Source organism: Pagrus pagrus (assembly GCF_965226575.1).
Source record: "Pagrus pagrus genome assembly, chromosome: 6".
In the NCBI taxonomy this organism is placed as follows: Eukaryota; Metazoa; Chordata; class Actinopteri; order Spariformes; family Sparidae; genus Pagrus; species Pagrus pagrus.
This window is the reverse complement of record NC_140190.1, coordinates 27,928,629-27,952,017: the sequence shown is the minus strand read 5'-3', so window position 1 is coordinate 27,952,017 and position 23,389 is coordinate 27,928,629. Positions and strand designations below refer to the sequence as shown.

Genomic DNA, 23,389 nt, shown 5'->3' with positions numbered 1-23,389 from the left:
CGGAGAAAAAAAAAAAAAAAAAAAAGCAAAACAAGTGTTCCCCAACACTCCCAACCTCCGACAAACTTTGCTTCGTTTCGGACACTTGTGCTGGAACCATGTGAGTGATTGATTGCGCTCTACACGCGGTGCTGCCGGTCCCATCCCGCAGAACCCTCGGCCCGGTTCGGTCTGATCCACAGCGCGGTGAGGCAGGTGGAAGGCCGCTTTTCACTCGCACTAATTGGCTGACACGCTTGTTCGGGCTCATATGAATGAGCCGTGCCTTTTGTGCAAACACACTTTATCTTAAAATATTCCTCACCTTTATTTCTCCTCCCCTCCTCGTGTCCCCGGTAGGCCGCATCCATCCCTCCCCCCCGTCCTCTCCCTCTCCCTCCCTCACTACAAAGCCCTAACAACAACAGCAGCACTGTGGCGGTGGAAGTGGAGTGGAGTTGGGTCTTTGTCCGGACAGATGTAGCGACAACATCCCAAACAAAACCCGCTTATTTGTGCTGAGATGAGCCCGTCTGCCTTCTGTGTGTGTTGGCATTCAACTTCACTAAACAAAAGGACTGGGGGAAACATCTTGGATTACCTTTCCTCTTTTCAACGCTAAAAAACCAGCCGTGGCTCTCCCCCCCCCCCCCCCCCCCCCCCACACACACACACACACACACACACTCACAGCAGTGCCATTCAACGCTTTGAGTTAACTAACAAAGTTTATTTAAGTGTTGTTATGTTATTGGGGGCGTGGGTGGGGGAATTAGTGACTTTCTGATTTTTTGAACAACAGCAATGTCACGGGCCGGACAAAGCCGCTCCACCTTCAACTTGAGAGGACACTGACACCATTAATGTCAACATGTGACGGATTTATTTACACTTTTTAGCGCTTTCATTCTTATTTTATTAAATTCTACCCATTTTTTGTTTTAAAAAAATGGCTACATATTAAAATAATAATTTTTAAAAAATCCTATTTTTTAAGAAACTCTTTGACACATTTTTATATTTTTTAGGAAACTTTTTTGACCTATTTTCACTCCTCACTTTCTAGCTCCAGCCGGCCTCTGCCTCTTCCTCTTCCTCTTTCTGTCCGGTGCTGGAAAGTGTTGGTGAGGTGCCGCTGTGAATGTATATTCCCACAGAAATATCTCCATAAGCCTGGAAATAGTAAATATGTACTTTGTATTGGCTCATACATGCAGCCTGTGTGTGCGTGTGTGTATGTGTGTGTGTGTGTGTCGGGGCAAAGCAGACCCCGCCCCTTTATGCTAATTAATGCCTCCCATTGGTGTGTCAGGGGAGCAGGCCGGCTCTGATTGGCCAGGTCGAAGCCATTTATTCGCTGACAGCCCCGTCACATGAATGGTTGTCTATTAACTTGTTCAAAAACTATCTGGAGTTGTCAAGGCTCGGGCGGACAGAGGCGAAAAAGTGCAGTTTGTTGATGCTTTTTCGGAGAAGCGACGGGAGAAGTTTTGTGGACACAACATAGCAGGGACCTATTGGGAGAAGGCTCTTTGTCACACACACTCTCTGACACGCACACACTCTGACACACACTCACTGAGAGGGAGAGGGAGAGGGTGTGTGGAGACGCGGCTTGGTGCTTGTTGTTTTTGTCCAGAGAAAAAGTTGCAGAGAAAAATCGACAGGTAACTTTCAGCAGCAGCAGCAGCAGCAGCAGCAGCAGCCCTGCTCCTCACTGTCCTGCCTCTGGCTTGTGGAGTTTGTCTCCGTGGTTGTTTTTTTTTTCTTCCTCTGCTCGGGAGCTCCAACTAAAAGCTGTTCCCGATGTATAACATGATGGAAACTGAACTGAAGCCCCCAGCCTCCCAGACCAACACGGGGGGCACGGGCAACACCAACTCGTCCGGCACCGGCGCCAATCAGAAAAACAGCCCGGAGCGGGTCAAGAGACCCATGAACGCGTTCATGGTGTGGTCCCGGGGCCAGAGGAGGAAGATGGCGCAAGAAAACCCCAAAATGCACAACTCGGAGATAAGCAAGAGGCTGGGCGCAGAGTGGAAACTTCTGTCGGAGAGCGAGAAGAGACCTTTCATCGACGAAGCCAAGAGGCTGAGGGCCCTGCACATGAAGGAGCATCCGGATTACAAATACCGGCCCCGGCGGAAAACCAAGACCCTCATGAAGAAGGACAAGTACACCTTGCCCGGCGGGCTGCTGGCTCCGGGAGGAAACGGGATGGGAGCTGGGGTCGGTGTCGGAGTGGGGGGCGGGCTGGGCGGTGGAGTGAACCAGCGGATGGACAGCTATGCGGCGCACATGAACGGCTGGACCAACGGGGGCTACGGCATGATGCAGGACCAGCTGAGCTACCAGCACCCGGGGCTGAACGCGCACAACCCGAGCCAGATGCAGTCCATGCACCGCTACGACATGAGCGCCCTGCAGTACAACACCATGACCAGCTCCCAGAGCTACATGAACGGCTCCCCGACATACTCCATGTCCTACTCCCAGCAAACCACGCCGGGGATGACCGCCCTGGGCTCCATGGGGCCCTCCTCGGTGGTGAAGTCCGAGTCCAGCAGCTCCAGCCCGCCCGTCGTCACCTCGTCGTCCCACCGAGCCGCCCCGGGCTGCCAAAGCGGAGATCTGAGGGACATGATCAGCATGTACCTGCCCGGGGCGGAGGTCAGCGAGCAGAGCGCCCAGACCAGGCTACACATGTCCGGGCACTACCAGAGCGCCGTGCCCGGGACGACGATCAACGGCACGCTGCCGTTAACACACATGTAAGAGACACAGAGCAGAGAGAGAGCGAGAGACAGAGAGACAGACAGAGAGAGAGAGAGAGAGAGAAGAGAACTTTTATAAGAGAAACTGTGGACTATTAACGTTGGACTATTTTTGTACAGAAAAATTTCGGGGTGGGAAAAGTTGTATAGAAGTCTCCAGGAAAAAGGACACACGACTCTTTTTTTTCTTTCATTTTATTCTAAGGAAGCTCTAGAGGAAACGGTAGGAGATCCCCCTCTTCACTGGTGGATGAAGTTTGGAAGACTAGAAAGTGGGAGTCGCAATCAAAAATGTTTTATTATTGCAATCACCTTTTGTACAGTATTTATCAAAGAAACATTACAATCAGATGAAATTGTTTGTTAAACTGCAAGAGGTTGCATTTTTTTTTTCCTTTCTTTTTTTTTTTATATAAATCGACGGCAGTTCTGCAGAAAAATATTAAAAAGTGAAAAATGGCAGAACTGCGATTTATATATGGGAGCGATCAGTTGTTGCTCCTCTATTACTGCAAACATTGGACAGAAAAGGGACAGAAAACGAAGCAGGTAACACTGTTTGTTTTTTTCATTTAAGGTCAATACTACTAAACATTTTCATTTCTCTTTTTTTTTTTTTCTTAAAAAAAAAAAAGATAAGACACTTTTTTCTCTCATACAGCTTAAAATATAGGTTGTTAATTTATATTTCCGTCTCCCACTTTTCATCTGTTAGAGGTATGACGCTTGTGCTCTTTATTTTCTAATTGATTTGTACAATTTCTGTATATTTACTGTGATATTTTAAGTTTTTATTTCAAAAATTCATTCCCGTAGTTGTATTTTAAAAATTGTGGCCTGTACGCAGAAGCCAACCACTCCATGTATATATATACCGGAACTAATACCATCCTTATAACAGTTACAATTTCAGCTGAGTATATTTTTTTTCAATATGCAGTTTGAAATGAATAAATTTTGGAAATTTGGATACTTGAAATTGTTTGAGTTTTGATTTTATTTCTCGCTCATCACATGTTGAGTTGTCATTCTGTCTGTCTCCTCCTGACTGTTGTTTTAACGCTGCCTCTTTACATCTTTACCAATACAAAATACAGCAGCATCAAACAAATAATAATTAACAGCTGCCTCTTTTAAACTCTCATCAAATAATTCAGCTTGTGCGTCGTTTCTATTTTTCTAGTTCCCGCGGATGGCCCCAGCAAGCCAAAGTTTGTTGCCTGTTCCCTCAAAAAAGGGGAAGATTTTTCCACCAACATCCCCAGGTATAGACTGTCATTTCTCCTCTTCTATGATCACTCAAACACAGACAAAACACTGCAGAGCGCACTGTGCTTGAGGCTTATTTAAAACACAATTTCTTTTAAAAATTAAATTCAGAACTGCATCATATATTATTTTGTAAACTTGCTGCTTTTTTAAGCCTGCTTCTGAATGGGACATAATATAATCGCAGCGCTGATGCCAGTATCTTGTTCACAAACAGGAATAAATCAGCTTTATTATTTTAGATGTGTGTGAGCTGACAGCAGGATTGCTGGATTTCTTTTTTTTTATTATTTCCTCATGACACTTGACTGTGACAGCAGCGTATCTGGATATTTATGAGTATTTACAGCAGCCTAATCTCATGAGCTCAGGCCTCCTCTGTCGTGTTGTAACAGCTCCTCTTGGTGTTTGTTTTTATCTAACAAGGTGTGTTACTTTTTGGACACTTTCTTTGCCTTTTTTCCCTCCTATCCACCTCATGGAGCTGGTTTATCAGCCCGTGTGTTCAATTAGGTCTAAATTGAAGGTGAGCCCTGTTGAAAGGAGCCAGGCCAGCGGGAACCTGCCGGGGAGGCGCTTCTTTTTACCCGTGATGTTAATATGTCTCTATATAGAGAGAGGCCATTTTAATTTAATGGTTAATCAAACTGGCCCTGCTGTTCCCCGTTAACCCCGGTTCTCACGGTTCAAGCTCTCCGGTGACTGCACCACCTCCTCCACCACCTCCTCCACCTCCTCCCGTCCTGCCTTTAAAAAAAAACACGCACCGGTTCCAAAATGTTCCCATGCGTCTCTGTGCCAGCCGGACTCCTTTCTCCCCCACTATAATAATAATCCTTATGATGAGCTAACTGCTCTCTCTGAATTTAACTAACGGTTTTAAATCTGGGGGGAGTGTGTGTGAGAGAGACAGAGTGTGTGTGTGTGTGTGTGTGTGTGAGAGAGTGTGTGTACAGCGAGGTAGATTAGGGCCGTTGTGTCTTGCAGGCTGGGTCCCGGGGGAGCGGAGCTCACATTAACCGGCAGATGAATATTTGAAGAGGCCCCTCGGTATTTATCCCCCTCCTCCCCCTCCTCCTCCCCCTCCTCCTCCTCCTCCTCCCCCCCACTCTCTCCCTCTCTCTCCCCAGCCGGACCTTCACGGGGTCAAGGGATCGTCGGTTGCTCCATTAATTATTGATCCGAGCAGCTGAATTGGTTGTAATAGGCGAGAACACCGGTGATAAACAAAGTGTTTTTAAAAGGTCGGATGAGTGAGGACGCATTAAAGTCTCGTTGTTGTTCCCACCATGAGCGCACCGGGCCCCTGCAGGCCCCGAGGCCCCCGCGACATGATTACTTTCCCCGGCTGAGCGCTGCAGCTTTGATGTAGGGGGAACATATTTTTTTTTCTATTTGAATGGAGAGAAGAGTTGATGCGTTTGATGGTCATCTTCTATTTTCTGTGGAGCGTGTATCATAAAGAGCTGCAGCTTATTTTGTAACGCGTGTTGACACAATCAGGGCGCGCAGCTGAAGAAGGCCCTGGAACACCAGAGTGCTCCACTCTTCTGGTTTTTAATTCGCAGAGGACGTGTTGGCTGTTTTCCCCTCTTTATTCTCATTCTCTGCTCTGAAAGCTGCTTCCTTCACATGTGAGTGCAGGCACAAACTAGGGCACGGTAAACGCTCCCTCTGAAAACACTGGTATCGCGCTATCTCAGTAGAAAAATATTAGCCCGCATTTATCCAAAATGTGATTTAATCTCAGCGGCGCTGCTGTTCAAACATTAAATAAAGGCGCTGCTCAGCGGGGACACGGGGAATCAAGTGTCTCAAATGTTTCACCTCATACGGCGATAATGTGTGGACTCAGGCTGATCCACCGACACCTTTTTATTCTCTTAGTTCGAATTAAAGCGCTGTGAGCGACACAGTCTGATGTTTCTGATCATCACATCCACCTAAAGAATAAAAAAAAACCTCCAGGTGTGTTTTGTGTGATGTAGGTAGAAGCTGGGAGGCCCGGTCAAGGTGTTCCTCTACATCCCTTTCATCCACCCATCCACCCACCCATCCATCCATCCATCCGTTCATCCATCTCCCCTTCTGTTGCTCGCGTGCAGAGTCTGGCTGTCGCAGCTCGAGGATATTTGGACTGCAACAGGTGGTAAGCGCGCGCCTCTGCTTTTCTTTTTTTCTCTCTTTTTTTTTTTTGCCCCCGCTTAAAATAAAAAAAACAAAAAAGCTCCCAGATGTTATCTATGATAACCTGGCGTGTGTGCGCGCGCGTGTATAACTCTTTTCAAGTGCCTTCGTCGCAACATTCAGGTGTTACATTTTAAAGGTGGTAAAAGTGTAAATGACAGGAATGGAGGGTTTTTATAATGAAGCGTAAAATAGGAGTTCATTGCCGGAGCTAGCTCGGATTAAAGCAGGTGGACACAAGGCCAGGCAGCAGGCCTCAGATAGATAAAAATAAAATGAAATGAAATGAAATAATGGAACAGGAACCGAAGATTCTGTTGATCCACACTGAGGGAACACGGTTAGGTGTGTCGGTCCGCAGTTTATTCTGGCCGCCTTCCAAATCCAATGTTTGTTGTTGAGATTATATGATTTTTAAAATTAGGTCAAATGACCCCCCTCACCTCCGCGCGCGCGCACACACACACACACACACACACACACACACACACACACACACACACACACACACACACACACAGACATAGACACACACACACACAAACAAAACGAGCTTAGTGGCCTGTAATCCCACGAGAGCCACTTTCCTTTTTCACCACACGCGGATAATAAGGAGGAGGAGGAGGCATGACGTCACCCACACATGAAGCGGTGCAATGGTGCTCATACAGTTTGTGTTTCCGCTGCTGTACTTGGCTCTATTCTATCCTCTGTAGCAGAAAGAGGCGGACAGGCCTCTCTTGCCTGCACTGAACTGTGGTAGCCTGCTGGACTAAATGTCCAGGCCGCTATAGTCACCTTCTATCTGCACAGAAAATAATGTGTGATTATTTTTTACACATTTTTCGTGTCCATTTTACGCAAAAGGCCCTTTCCCCCAATGTTAAACACAGGACCCTGGACGTGTTTTCACTTTTAGCAGAGGGACAACAAATCAATATTTTCTGACCATCCATGTATTTTATTACTCATGATAAACCTTATGTTGGAAAATGTAAAATGAACACAAAAGTGTGGACTGAGCCTTTAAAGGAGCATCATGCAGTTTTGGGGAAGACATTTGAATCAGAAGAATTAATAAACAAACTAAATGAACAAACTCGTTGTCAAGACTAAATAAGCTGATTAAACTGAGCTCAAAGGACAGCACAATTTCAAACTGTTTCACTTTGTTTATATGTGGCGGACCCTGCCACCTTTCTAGCTTCGAACAGTGTTCTGGGGCCTTATTTTCCTCTGAGAACAGCTTGGTTATTCAGTGATGGGAAAAATAAATATTTCTGAGTTTGTGTTATTACCTCATTAATATTGTAAATATTAAAATCCAGAGTTTGAGTTTAAAAACCGACACAGTGCCAATTTAAAGGAGCTACACACTTTGACAAACGAAAAACAAGTTAGTGAAAGTGAATCTAAGGCTGTCAAATAGGACCGGTGCTGAATAAATGAAATAGAAAACCTACATCCAACCGTACAGTGTTTATGTTTTCTTCTTCTGCTGTTATTCTTCTGTTTTTTCCCTCTTTTTATTTAAAGACTGGCCGACATCTCTGCCTTCACCGAGAGAAAGGCTGCAAGAACGGGTGAATAGCAAAACTGTCAGAGCAGAGAGCTGTCGTGTGTTTCAGCTGCGTGCGTGCGTGCGTGCGTGTGTGTGTGTGTGTGTGTGTGTGTGTGTGTGTGTGTGTGTGTGTGTGTGTGTGTTTGAAGCGTAGAGGGACTGAATGGCAGCCAGTAGCCTGCTGATCTAGCGCAGGTGCAGGGAAGGGAAGCGGGCGGTGTGTGTGTGTGGAGAGGGCTCTCTCTCTCTCTCTTTCTCTCCCTCTCTCTCTTTCTCTCCCTCTCTCTCTCTCTTCCTCTCTCTCTCATTCACACACACACACACACACACACACACACACACACACACTCAGTCCCATTGAATAGGACCACACACTGACACAGACCAGCATGCCATCAGCCTCGCGCTGCTCTCGGCCTGCATTCTCAGAGGCTCGAGGCCTCTGCGACCCCCCCTCCTCCTCCTCCTCCTCTCCTCTTCCTCCTCCCTTCCTCCCCACCACCTACACCACCACCACCACCTCCACCACGTCACCAGCGGCTCGAGCTCCGTTTATCATGTCTGCTCATTGATGCTGACAGCTTTGTAGAGCGCCATCGTTACAGGAATGCGCAGCGGATCACAACAACAACAGTGTTGTCTCTTTTTGTTTTTAATGTGAGGCATGTGTCTGTACTCTGGGCTGTTTCTGACTTTACTTCACTATCAGAGCATTAAGGTGGATGTTTCTTCACAGACAGGCCTAAAGATTTTCCCTGTAAAATAACTTATTATATATATAAAAAACCGGCTCAGAGGCCAGAAACCAGGACAGCAGCAGGTTATTAGACAGCATCACCTGCTCCAGCTTCAACGTTCACATGCTACATTTTCTGCTACTTTCACGCTTTTTAAAAACATTTCGATGAACATAAACTCATTTTCTTTGGGTTAATTGCCAGTCTTTACTCACTCCATGTCAGGCTTGGAAAAAAAAAAACCCTCAAACATTTCTCCCGCTTCTGTTTACTGTTTTTTTTTTAAAGGCGCACATGTCGTTTTTGTGAGGAAACTCAACATTACATACATTATCAACGAGGTAATAATACAAACTCAGAAACATTTATTTTTTCCACAACTTCAATAAATAAGCTGCTCTCACAGGAAAATAAGATTTGAAGCTAGAAAGTGGCAGGGTCCGCCACATATAAGCAGAGTAAAACAAAAATTGTGTTGTCAGCGTGTTTATTCCGTTTATTCAGTCGTAAAAACAAAGAGTGTTTGTTTCGACGTAAAAAAATCAGTCAATGAATTCTTCTGATTAAGATTTGTAATAAAACACCTTTAAAATGAAAAAAACAATTATTGAAAATGTCCCCATTCACATTCTGGTGTAATAAAGTCATGTAGGAGGATGTGGAGACGTTCTGATCGAGCTCATTGATGAAGTTTTCGCTCTTCTGATCACATTTGGCTGTTTGGCCTCTTGGAGAGATTGCAGGCCGGGAGACAGTGCGAGAGAGGAGACACAGGGGGGAGGGAGGGAGGGAGGGAGGGAGAGAGGAGCCGGCAAACAACAATATAAGGCCTGTTGTACTGTAGCCTGCCAGGGAAATCCTTCTGCTCTGCGCTAAAACTGATCCGAGCTCTGCCATAAAAAGAACCGGGCCGCTGATAAATCCCTCGGGCTCATTACAGTGACACATGTCAAAACACGTCATTAAATGCTTTTTCCATGCGACCTGTGGACTTAGCTGTCGTTGTTGTTGTCCATAAATCTTTATTTTTTGTCTTTAAGCCCTAAATATGAGATATTATGTTTAAAATATCCTGCGCTGCGGCTGCAGGCAACACTTTTATTCCAGTCCGCACTCTGACGCTCCACACAGTCACCACTGTAAAAATGCAAGTGTCAGCGTGCATATTGTCTTATAACTAATTCGAGTTAATACAGCCATAATGACAGTATAACGGCACGCTAATTGGCCTTTTTTCCTCCACAACAATGCTCCCAGATCAGCATCTCTTTATTATTTAATAACGTCAAACGCTTGGCTGGCTGTGCTGGCTGCTGGGCCCGCTGGCTGCTGTGGGGAAGAGGACAATGCAGCTCCAATTTACAAGATCAACTCTACAGCTATATGGTCACCGAGAGAAGAAGGAACACAAAGCGAGGAGAGGACGCAGGCTGAACAGGCTCAAACGACTTAAAATCATTAAGCCAGGGAAGTTTTCAGCAGTGCAGATATTTTATTTTCTCGCCTCCCGGGGGGTATTTTCAGCTCGGGCAGCTGGAAGCAACAGGTGACTGGATGGGACCGGCCCGTCATGCGGCTACAAGTGAAAGTGGTGCACGGTCTGCTGCGCCTTTGTTGTCCGGAAATTTGGAGACTGTGTTTACTGATGTCCCTCCTCGGGCCCGGGGAGGAGGAGGGGGAGAGGGGGGAGGAGGGGGTGTAAGCTGCAACCTGCACAGCCAGAAAGAACAAAAAAAAAGATTTAATTTGATTTAATTAACGCGAATTTTCGGATGAAAATGAAGCCTCAAAATAGCAGAAAGAAGTTAAAGCGCGGAGACCACAGTGAGGTTTTTGTCTTCAGACTTCGAGGCAGAACAACTGTTCCCCCCATCGCTCGTCTGGAACGATATCAGCGGGTTTCCAGGCTGACTGCCACCCATGGCCGGCTCCAGGAGCCTGGCACACCCGGGAGATGAGGGGAGGGGAGCGGAGGAGGATGCTCGGTGGAGAAATCGTTACTGGAATCACACAAAACACTGCTGGGACTGAGCTTTTTTTATTTTTTCAGATTGTGATCCAGTTGGCTGAGAACAGTCCGGGGTTGATTTCCGGCAGCGTCACTTGTTGAATCAGGGCGATTTTTAAAAACGCAGGTGGATGCTGTGCTTCTGGAATCAGCCATCAGATTAATAATGCTGCTTTTATTTTTCGTTACACAGTCTGCCAACGAAACTGTGGACCCGAGGCCGCCTGCAGTCATATCACCCTGACATGTCAGAGAAATGTGTTTCACTCCCTCTCTGTGAACTTCAGACAACATTTAATAGAACACAGGCCAGTTTTCTTTTTCCTGAGCCCGCTGAAAACGAAATAATTGATCGATTTCGCGAGCAGATTATTCTGATGTCAGTTTCCTGCACACATTCACGTTTATCTGAGTGTTCATGAGTGTCAGAGTGGACGGGGGATCTGAAATTCAAATGTTTCTGGGTTTTCTGGAGGCACCGCTGAGCTGGAGGCATTCAGAGATTCCTTGATAGAGAAGGCTGTTGAGCTGATGGGACTGAATCATCATTAACAAGCCAACAGACACAGGAACCCCCCCTCCTCTGGTCTCATTTCCCAGCATAGACACTAACCTCTTTCACTCTGTCATCAGCCTGACTCTCTCCCTCTCTCTGCACCGACTCCAGCACACAACAGCACCGTCCATTGTTCCCCGGCCCTCCCTCCCTCCGCCCGGCCCCCGACCCAACTGTTGACCAACAACTCCGCTCGCACATTAAACGGGGAAGGGGGGAGGGTGGTGGTGATCTGTCCTATTTTAGAATATCACACGTTCAGAAATGGTCGGGAAAGTGTGAGTGGGAAGGTGCGGCTGAGAGTTTTATGGTATTAAATAGATCGAAATGACGCAAATGAGTCGAAATAAAATATCAGACGCATCTCTAAAAAATACGCCAAGTCAATAAATGCGCCTACTTTCAATTTTAAATCCAAAGCTGCGGTTGTTTTGGCATGTTTCACGGTGACAAACAGCAGGATGTACACGCGGTGTAGCTGCGGTTTGTTCGCTTGTGCTGCGTGTGTTGCTTTTCAGAATAAAAGCTCTAGAAATGGAGTGGAGCTGTGACAAAAGGGGGGTGGGGGGGTCCCTCGGGGACATGCGCGAGCCTTCTGAATGGATGTTGGAGAAGTGTGTGTGTATGTGTTAGTGAGTGTGTCCATACAATATCTATCTATCTATCTATCTATCTATCTATCTATCTATCTATCTATCTATCTCATCAGGTGTTTTTGACTATAATCAGTAACAATTATATTAGTGATTTTGAAGTTCTTGTAATACAAAATATACTGCTACAAATGGGATTATACGAAATGTGGATTTTCAAATTAAAGGAAAAAATAGTGAGGAGGTTAGTTGATAATAGCTTCGCCCCACTAATGTGATGAAGATGATAGTAATAATAACAATAACAATAATAATACACGTATTATAATGATATTGATATAGAAAACAAGATGTTTTTCTTCTCACCTTAAAACCATAAAAAACAATCCGTAATAAATAGGAAACTATTGAAGTGGAAACATTTTCTTTTGTGACAAGCTGAGCTTTTTAACTTCTGATGAAGTTGACACAAATAGTCATAAAGAAGAAGTAATTATTATTAAACACGATCTAGCTTCAAAAATCATGCTCGTGAGCAATTCTCAAAAAATTAGAAAAAGTCACCAATTATCAACATGATAATAAATGTTGAAACAATGTTATGTCTGTTTATTTTGATGTTTTTAGAGTGTCTGACAATATAATATAATATATATAATATTGTGTGTAGTGTATAGTTCATAATTATAAAGAATGCAAACAACATCATAACATGCTTAAACAGCTGATCTCTACAAAGTATATTCAGATACTTTTACACATTCAGAGTTGATCCAGTATTGATAATGTGTTTTTATATTGTAGCTGTCTTCATTATATGATTAGAAAACCATTTAAAACCTTTAAAAACAGAACATTTAACACTTGCAGACCATCCCTATTATTGCTGTGTTTTTTCTTTGTCAGTCAGCTAATGCTGCTAATATGCTAAATAAACAATTAAGGCAAATTGTTAGAGCTGTTTGAAATTGAAGGTGTCTGCGTGTTACAGGAGATCACATTTCCACATGTGATTAGTTAACACTCGTAATGTGTGTTTTGTTTTTCTAAGTCGACCCGCGGGACAAGGTGTTAATGTTCTTTAAGGGTAGTCTTACATTACAAGGTGTCACAGAGATACTGCAGTTGTTCAAAGGCTCCGTCAGTGACATCAACATGACAGCGCTCGCAGCTTCACACACACGCACACACACACACACACACACAGGCTATACATACAGTATATGTAGGCCATCCTTTAGACAACACCCCCTCCTCTTGTGTTTTCCCTCAGCCTGCACTTATTTCTTCTTCTCTTCAAGAATGGCCACATCAGATAAAGTGGATGACAGCCTCCTCTAAATGTCAAATTTGCCTGCTGTTCAATATAACAGCTACAGCTGAATTTACACCCTTCAGTGTTGAGATACTGCGCCGCTACAACAAATCATGTTGACACACAGAACATCACCCCAGATTACATTCCCCCATGTGGAAATGTCATATCTCTTTCTGTGGTGAATTATTCATCTGACCTGCGGACCTCTCCTGGTTTACTTACATTGTTTCCAACCTGTTGGCTGAATTAATTTCTAACACGCACTGTCGACAGTATGGAGCATATTTCAATCCAAACGTGATGACAAAAATAGAGGAGATTCAACTCTGCTGTCATCAGATTGATTCCTGTGTGATGTAGTTTCCCTCTGTAATTAAACTATACAGGAAACACTCCTGAAACATGTTTTCCTCAGCTTCACCTACAGCTGACGGTACTCAGTCGTGCCTCTCCATGGGTTGTTGTCAACAAGGAATTCCCACTTAATTATTAACCATTTAACATCACGACTCATAAAAGCTGCATCGATTTACCGCCACCATTAATCTTTAAGATGATAATAATGTCATAATAATTTCACAATCCATGCTGTAATGTAATCAGACGTCTTGTCATCTCACAGATTATACATTATCTCACATCGGTAATCTAACGTAGAGCTCATTTAGACTAAATATCCATACAGCAGTTTGTTTTGACGGGGTATTGCTGTCAGGGTGTTAACACAGTGTATAAACTACAGGATGTGTACAGCTGACAGTGTTTGGCCCAAATATGATCCAGTTCTTGCTGCTAAAAATGAAACATAAAGATTTGGAAGACAGCACGGACCTCTCCGTCTTAACATTGCTGCATTTGTTCAGCTCCTGTGCAGAGAAATGTTCTTTTATTAAGCGTAAAATCTCGTTCCCAGTCGATCATGTTGACTGTAGTGTAGATTTCGATTGATTGCATCAGTCACTATCGGCTATTCTGGAGCTGGTGACTCTGAGGTCTCCCTCTCCCTCTCCCCGTCTCTCTGACAGAAGCTGTTGTTGAATGGAAGAGTGGCCTCTTTCAGTGTGGGTGTCCCCTCGGGGCCAACTGGGAGAGATAATCAGACAGGACAGTTACAGACAGACAGGCAGACAGATGCAGTAGACTGAAGTTGTTTCACCCTGAGTCAGACCGAGGCACATTTGGAGGAATTTTAGATGAGCATCTGTTATTTTCCTCAAGTTACTAGTACACGATTGTACAATGAGCACTTTTAATTTTTATAAATGTGTTATTTTCAGATTTTTCTTTCCCACATAAATATATAGCAATGAGGGCTTTAAATCCTGTCAGCAGGGGAGGTCATATGTCTGCAAGTCAGTGCAGCACAGTGAGTAAATCTTGGAATCTCTTAAGAGTAGGCAGTTAAACTACCCATTAGATTAGATCAGATTACTAGATTAGATTAGATTAGATTAGATTGGATTGGATCAGATTAGATTAGATTAAATTAAAGGATGTTGTATTGGTCCCTGGAGGAAATTGGGTTCCTGCTGTAGAAAGTCTTCACACGTCAAACAGGAGCAAAGGATAATGCTCAAATAAGAATATTTGCATACAACAGGAAATTATAAGATGCCACCGCTGCAGCGCAGAAACATTTGTCACACATCAACATAACATCCCATGTAAAGAAATAGTTCACCCAAAAACCCATTATCATCTCACCCTGAGGCTGATGGAAAGTCGGGTGAAGTTTCATAGTCCACAAAACATATCATGAGCTCTGCAGCAAAACAGAGTTGCAGCCTTCACAACTGAAGTAGATGGGGACTCGTTTTTAAAAATACAGCCCCCAAAGAAGCAGAAAATGGCTCAGTACAGCTCGTCCAGTGTAATCGATGCATCTGGAAGCCCTGAGATCCCAAACTGATTATAAAAGACATTTTCTGCACCCTCAATGTGTGGTAGAGCTTGTGCACCCACTTCAGATTGGGTTTTAGCTTGGCAGCTATAGTGTGAGGGTTTCTGCTGAAAAAAGGGCATAAAAAACGTCTTTTCAAACCAATCTGGGATCTCTAGGCATGCAGAGACTTGGATTACACCATATGGAGCCTTTTTATTTTTGTTTTTTAACATTTTAAAACAAGTCACCAGCCACTTGAGTTGTTTAGTAGAATGCTGCAATGCTGTTTTGCCTTGACGCTCCAGAAATAAATGGTGGATGACGAAACTTCACCTGACATTTCATCAGCATGGGGGTGAGGAGATAATGGCTGATTTTTCATTTTTATCTTTAAATAGCAAACAAAGAACTCTGTCTTCTGTCCCTTCTGTTCAACTAAACCAACTAAAACAAAGTCCATTCTCTTCAGGGAAACGACCAAACGTGTTGCTTCCTGTAGCTAACGTAGCTGAATGTTACTGTGCACACAGTGCTCTTTGACTTTTAGTCAAATTCTGCTTCCGATCAGGATCTACACTGCGGTTGTTTACCAGAGACAGTTTGTTTTTATGGTCATCCCTGAGATTTTCTTTCACAGAATTATAATTTTAATATCTGTTGTTGTCACTTTGCTCTTAAACCTACTTTTCCCACAATTTACTGTGAAACAAAGTGCTCGATGCTGCTAGATTTATAAAGCATCGCTACATGCGATGTGTACCAGAGGACATTTCCATTGAAAAGCTTGATTAAGTGATTATAGATGGATGAAATGTTAATATAGAGTAGCAAAACAGACATTTATCATTCATATGAAAAAAAATCAAACATGAGTTTTACTCGAGCTCATATTTCAAAAGATTGCGTGATCATAACTGGCCTCATCTGTGGAAGTTTCCATCACAACGTTTCTGAGTACACCTGTTTGTGTGCGAGGGTGTGTGTGTGTGTGTGTGTTTGAGGAAGGGAGAGAGAGACATGGCAAATATAGGGCAGAAAGAGAGAGAGAGAGAGGGAGAGAGAGAGGTCTGGCCTGGGCTGGGTTGGGCAGGTCAGTGCAGCAGCATTTGATTGTAAATAAGAGAGGAGTCAGTTCACACGCCGATCAAGTGACTGCCGGGAACAAGCGAGCCATTTGAATCAGGTGGCTATCTCCCTATCTGAGAGATCAGAGCCCTGTCACCCCCCCACCTGCCTCCTCCCTCTGCTCTCGTCATTGTGTGTTGCGCAGTAAAGGGACACACACACACACACACATGCACACAAGTGAAATGACATGTCCCTCCCTGCTGGCTATAAGGGCAGGCAGAGTGGCTGGATGAGATTTCACTGTCTCACGTTAGGAGAGGTGAGGAAAGGAAGAGGGAAGAAAGGAAAGGAGAGGAGGAAAGAGGAGAGGAATACCCCCTGCAGTACTATAACATCCTGAAACGCTTCCTGTCATTGGCTCTGTTGTCTGTCAGATGATCGCGAGATGCAAGATGTATAATAGATATCAGATGCTTGGGAATAATGTTGTCTTAAAAAATGAAAATGAATCTGAAGTCTTAAATCACATTGAGACATTTTATGATAGTCTTTCACTCTGTCACTCCAAGCCAAAACATCTTTACTCTATTTTCTTTTTGTATTTGAACATTGTGCACAACTGTATTTGAGTTCAACTGCTCAACTGGATTAGTCTTTTTCCTTTATGTTTATCTCTAAACAGCACAGAAGGTGGTCTGAACGCTTATTGTCCCTATTGATTTAAATGTCAGTTAATTTCCCCAATTTATTGATTTATCTAGAAAATGCAAGAAAATGCTGAAAAACGTGAATTATTTCAATTCCCAAAGAGTCCAAGATGTCTTTGAATATCTTCAAATATCTTATTCCTTTTGTTTGCTGTTGTCAGAGAAACAGTGATATAAAACAACAAATCCTCACAATTAAGAAGCTGAAATCAGCTGCTTGATAAATTGATTGTCAAAATAATTGGCAATTAATTTTCTGTCAGTTGACTAATTGATTTATCTAACTAATCATTTCAGCAGTAAATGAAATAAGTGCTTCTTTTAATATAAAACTAATGGTCCGCTCTGCTTTGACCACAGGAAACCAGACTGTGCTCTTCATTTAGCCTGGCTGTCACAATAAAGGCCTGTGAAAAATGGATTAAATACAAGACGAAAGGAGACACACACACACACCCACATTCACACACCCACACACATATGTTTTTTATGTTGCGTCTTGACAATGACCCCCGGGGGAGACGATGATGTGTGACAGCTGCTGCTTGTTCATATTGATTAAATGACAACCGGGATCATTTACCGATTTACCGACTGACGGAGCTCAAATGTGCGACGCAGCCCTGAGGGCGTGCTCAGGACTGTTAGCCTGGACAGCCTGCAGCTTATGCTCTCAGCCGTCCCTCATCATCTCTATTACACTGTTCATTTTTGATGTTGAGACTGTTTGTCTTATTGAACAATAAGTCGTACACAAGAGGCAATGGCAGATTAAATTGTGGTGACACACAGTGTAGTAGCAATACAAATATTGGCACTAAAAACTTGATTGAAAGGAGTAGTAACCAAGTTTGCCGACCAAATAGTGAGAAATCAGACACTGCTTATATTTTTGTATTTCAGGCTGTTGGTGCTAAAAACTTGATTTTACTCCATTGTGGATTTTAGCAATAAACTTAGTGAGTATTTTTCTTTAAAACATATTTAAATAGAAACAGTACATTTGTTCAAAAAGCTGATTTACGGTACGCAGAGCATGCAGTAGGCAGAAAAATTGTGTTTATTAAAATGTAAGAGCACACCAAAACATAAAAATCGATCAGGTTAGTTTAGAGTAGAGTTAAAAGGTGCCATAAAATGATATTATAAGACGAGCAGAATTGATAAAACTTATCTATGTAAAAATGAAACCGACAAATGTATCAGTGCATACAAAACTATAAGTATAACAGAATAGGAGAGGTCAGAACAGGACGTAAATTGGACTCAATCTAGTAGCGAACATATGCGAGAACAACGGTGGGATGTGTTAATAATACCTACTCGTGTAAAAGATTTAATCCAACAAATTCCAGACTGAAATTGTGTTGAAAGTGTCTTCACAAAGGACACACGGTTAGAGTGTGAGAAGCTCCACATCTTAAAGGCTGGGCCTGCAACGTTTTGAATCATTTGAATGAGGTGACGAGGAGGTTAATGTGGAAAAGGAAATTTGATTCGGGGCTTCTTAGCAAGAAGTAGCAGCCTGCTGGAGAAAAACTTTTATAAATGATTCTATTAGCAGCCCTATTATGCTCTTTCTGGTACATTGGTTTGTATATGGTGAGTGCAGACATGCATACAGTATATGGACAGGAGTGTACACTGAAGATAGATCAGGAGAGGACAAGACAAGAGTGGACTCCGGACATGGCAGGAAATTACTTTACAGGACAGAAAGGTGTAAAACACTATGATAGAAGAAGACCGTACAGGATAGATCAGGATAGGACAAGACAGGACATGAAATAGATGGTTATGATAGATTGGGACGGGAACAACATGGACTTTACTGGACAGGAAAAGACAAGAAAAGAGTAAGACAGGAAAGTATATTACATGATTGACTGGGACATTACTGGACAGGACAGGACACAGCAGGGCAGGACAAGACAGGAAATAAAAGAAAGGGACAGGATATACAGTCGGGGAAGATAGGAGAAGATCAGTACCACATGTTGTAGGATAGAACAAGACAGGAAACTGCATGATAGACAACACAGGACAAAATGAGCATATAGGACAGGATAGGACATAACAGGACACAAAAGACTTTAGTGGACAGGAATGGACCGAATGTGATGGGACAAGACAGGACAGGAACGAGGAGAAAAATAGGACAAGAAAAGCCCTGAACGGGAGAGGACACATTGCTCTCTCCCTCTCATCTTTTAGTATTATGTCCCTATGTGTGTGGTGAGTCAACAACACTGGGACAGACGGGACATTTGGCAACATTCGCTGCTGCCAACTGTCCGAGTACTGAGAGGTTTGGCTCGCTGTGTGTACGTAGAGTGTGTGGCCTTGGGAACGGGCCAGGTGAGGCTGTTGAGCACAGATTAAAGCAGAGATGGATCAATCACTTCAGTCTCTGAGCTGGTGAGTGACAGCTAGCCCGGGGACACAAACACAGAGACTATTGATTTTGAGTCGCCTTCCATCAGATCTCCCTGAATTGCTCTTCTTAAGGCTCACACACACAGTCAAACATTCACAATTGCATATACACACACTGATGATAGACCTTATTTCTTCCTCTCTGTCACTCTGTCTGTCTCACACACACTCGTGTAGGACTCTTGCTGTGCGTGAATCTCTGTTAGCAGGAATGACCCTCTGGCCACGTTTTTCTAACAGGCCTACAGGATATTTAGCAGCATGGAGGGACGTTTCTGTGCCACTTGAAGGAAGCTGTTAGCAATAAAATGTCATGCAAGAAGTAGTTTACGGCTTGTGAAGAAGTGCAGCCTGAAAAAGTTCCCCAACATGAAATCACGACAAGCTGTAAATGATCCAGTTTAGTAGGGCAGTAGGGAATATAGATACTACATTACCCTGTAACCTTAGTTGTGATTGCCAAACAAATGTGCAAATCGTAGCTGCAGTAAATTTAAAACACTTTGTCATTACAGTTGTGGACAAAGACTGCACCATAGTTGCCAAATTCATCTAAAATGAGGCCATTGTGTAGAGGAAAATGACAGCATCGTGTTTTTTCGGCAAATGGCTCATGACATTTCTTTTTCCATCCTGTAGGATGTTATGACTGTTGTCCAGCTGAAGCAAAGGAAGACATAGTGTGACTGTTGATGAAGATTCTCAGTCATCAGGTCATGGTAATTCTAAGTGCTGTAACTGAACTCTTGTAGAGCCACAAAGTCAATAGATGAAGGGAGTTGAGGTGGGAAAAAAATGACTAATATATTCTTGTGCTTAAATCGAACCTTTGAAGTGCAATATTAAAGGATTTGCCACTTGTAAAATTCATCCTCAAAACAAAAAGGGGGCAGCATATGACCAAAGTAACCACTGCTCACTGTAGCTGCCATTAGCGAGTTAGCTCAATTAGCCGTGCAGCTAGCAGTCCCTTATAAGAGGTCGGAGCCCTGAGGAAGTGTTGGTGTCTCTCTGTCCTCATCGACTACAATTGGTCGACTATGAAAGCACCATATTACAACACATATTTACATTTCTTGCTCCGCGACGACCTCTAGCAGCTGTAGTAATTATTACGGCTGCAAAGGAGGAAGTGAGGAAAAGTAGTATAAAGAGTGAGACCGCTGTTTGTGCCCAGTGTGAAACCAGAGTATGAGTTCATGAGTATGATGATATATGTAGATGTAGTAGTGCTGGCATTCTATCGGATCAGACGCTTTGATGTGCAGATGTGTTGGTTTTATACACAGAGATGTAGTAGAGGTGTTTTGTTGGTTGGTCGGCAGGATTACACAAACATTTCCACAGAACCGATTTTCTCAGACCAGAATGGACTGATTTCTCTGGGAATAGTTATGTGGCTTGCATCCATGAGTGTATACAATTTAGAGTTGTTCGGATTCTGATACCAGTATTGGAAATGCTGCCGATACTGCCGAAAATGCAGGTATCGGTATTGGCAAGTCTATGCACCGATTGGATACCACGTAACTTAGAAACAGGACACTGCTACTTCCCAGTTAGCTCCGTTAGCTCTGCTTAATGTTACACACCGTAAATCATTTCTCCTTCACTGTTCTAAAAGCCAACACAGGAATTAGCGCTGTGCTGTCTCTGGCAACTACTGTTTTTTTTTAGTGGTAAGGAAGCAGAAGTTGATATCTCGAGTCATACGGAGCTAGCAACATGTCGACTATTTGGCAATATTTTACTCTGGATAACCCCAAATTTAGAGTGATACAGGGCTGCTGAGTCTGATATTGGATAAGGCTTGATTGAACTAAAGGGAACTGTTTGGCCTTAGTGGATGTATGCGCTGCCGTTTCAGTTACCAAAGGAACAGATATTTTCTAAAACACTCGTGTTTTTTATTTATGATGCGACTGAGAGAGTTTAATGTTCATCCACGCTTTGGGAATGCTCCAATTGCTGCTCACCTAACATAGTCTATGCAGAGCGTTAACAGAACTTTTACCTCCGGATCCCTGCGTACCCAAAATAACTTTTCCCACTTCCCGTTTCCCAGTGCAACTCTATTGTCAGCTGCATCAACAGCAGAAAGGACACAATGTGCGTGGAATAAAAGTTTTATACTGTTTGAAGAATGGAAAAATGTAGAAAAAATTTAATCTAGAAGGAAACAAACAGCCCCAGCGTGGCCGTGGATGATGGCACGGGAGGTGTGTATTGGGAGCAGTCGCCTAATAAGGCTAAATACCAGACTGTGAATAATCTCCCAGTAAACTGTCTACTCATGAAAACCACAGAGATGCAAAAGCAGCAACTCTCGCTTTCTGCCTGGCTGCCCTCCCCCTGCCTCCCCCCCTCCCTCTCTACCGGTGTGTGTGTCTGTCTCTCTCTCTGTCCACACCGTTCTCTGTCCCTCTCTTCTTTCTTTACTTTCTCGCTCCTGCTCTCCTCCTCCTCCTCCTCCTCCTCCTCCTCACTCCTCGTCTCGTCTCAGTAAGTAGGATAAGGCTTGGAGAGCTCTGTCGTCGTGGTAACTGCCACAAGTATTCAGTTTGAAGTTTGAGGAGGTCAGTTTGTGGGTCAGAGTAACACACACACACGCACACACACACAGGACCTGGGAGAGGGTAGGGGTGTTGAGGGGACCCCCATATGGGCCCGGGCCCTTATACATGAGGGGATGAGGAGGGGGAATAGATGTTTTTGGAGGGGCAGGGGCCACTGCAGAGCTCTGCATCTCAAACAGTTGTGGTACCAGAACTTTTTCAATTTCTGGGACTGAAATTAAGCTGATTACGAGTGATATCTGACTCTGAATTACTCTTTGTTGTAATTGGATTTTTTGCACTTCAGTTACCCTGATGTTCATTTCCATTCCTTTAGTGTAATGATCAGCGACTTGAACCTCAGTGACTGATGCTTTATGTACATATTCATAAATATCCAACTATTTGTAGGAAAATGAAAGAGCCAGGACATCCTTGAGAAAGTAAAAACAAATATTATGATTTATTACCACATTGTAGAATGCTCTACCACAAGTTACGTAAGTTGGTTTTACGAGGATGAATATTTTTTCACTCTTAATTAGGTGTGACTTACTGTGAAACTTTGAAAGCAAATGTGTAATAGAATTATTGATAGAATGAACTTTCAGAGTGTTGTGACATCATTACCTCCGGCGAGGACATGTTTTCACCCGCACGATGTAGCACAATTACACAAAAACTACTGAATGGATCTCCATGAAAAACTTGGATGGAAGATGGGTCTGAGCCCAGAATAGAGCCCATTAACTTATGGTGCTGATCTGGATGAAGAGACAGATCCAGGATTTTTTCTGTCTAGTAACATTGCAAGATTTGAAACATTGCTGGCAGCCTGGCACCATTTCTGTCTGCTCTCACGTCTCCATTAGAGACTAAATGAATGAATAAACTCATGTGTTGCTGGTATTTGCTACTCTGAGGAAAATGGAAAGTGATTCAGATTTGTTTGCAACAACAGCACCAAGCAGTAAAACAACCTTAAAACATAAGGGGAGGGGAAAGTTGTCTGTTTCCACTTTAATCCACAACAAATCATCATCAATTTTAAATATGGACATTTTTGAATACTGTTACTTTAAATGTGTATATGTATAGTTCAGGAATAAATGTAGACTGTGGGCGGACAGTTTAAACCATCCAGAGTGAGTACAGTTATGTTTTCAGGAATTATATGACACAGAAGCCGGAACAGGACCAAAACCCCCCCAAATCCAAAACATTAATTCTGGCCCAGCCAAAGTCCAACAGTCACCAAACTTTTTGTGCTGTTGTCAATGAAACGTTGTTGTTGCCTTGACTGTTGGCCAAACTCTCTCCATGCACATAAACAGCTCTGGCTGGCTCACATGGACACCTTGAACACTTTGAAAGTAGTTATGCCATCAGTCCCAGACAACTGCCGCACTGCGAGCAAACACTGAAGTCCTCCACTGCCACCACACTGCCAGTGCAGGTGCAGCCCCCTCACTCTCACATACTGTCAAACACAACAGCAGCTTGTAAAACTAAACTCAACCAGAATCTCCCTCTGTGCGACAAAAACAGCAAAATTAGAAAGATTTCTAATGTTTTCTGTGGGGTGGGCGCATTTATGTTTTTATTTATACGACACCGCCGGTCTTTCATTAATTATTTGTGTTTAAAGGCAAGTATGGCTGCATCACTTCATTTCTTGCAACAGGAAAGGGACACTGAGGTTATTGGGCCAGTTTACAGCAAGGTCTCCATGAAAAATACTCAGCACAAACTTTCTTTC

General features: G+C 43.5%; 1 protein-coding gene and 1 long non-coding RNA gene across 4 annotated transcripts in view; both read left to right on the top strand.

Moving 5' to 3' along the window:
* The window catches only part of LOC311258188, a 93,283-nt gene that overhangs the window by 41,594 nt on the left and 28,300 nt on the right, over positions 1-23,389 (top strand). The gene's annotated exons all lie outside the window — the stretch shown is intronic.
* Positions 1,303-3,732, top strand: sox2 (SRY-box transcription factor 2). Its single transcript, XM_084354313.1, has one exon. The coding sequence runs from the start codon at positions 1,786-1,788 to the stop codon at positions 2,752-2,754; it is 969 nt and encodes a 322-aa protein (XP_084210439.1). The 5' UTR covers positions 1,303-1,785; the 3' UTR covers positions 2,755-3,732.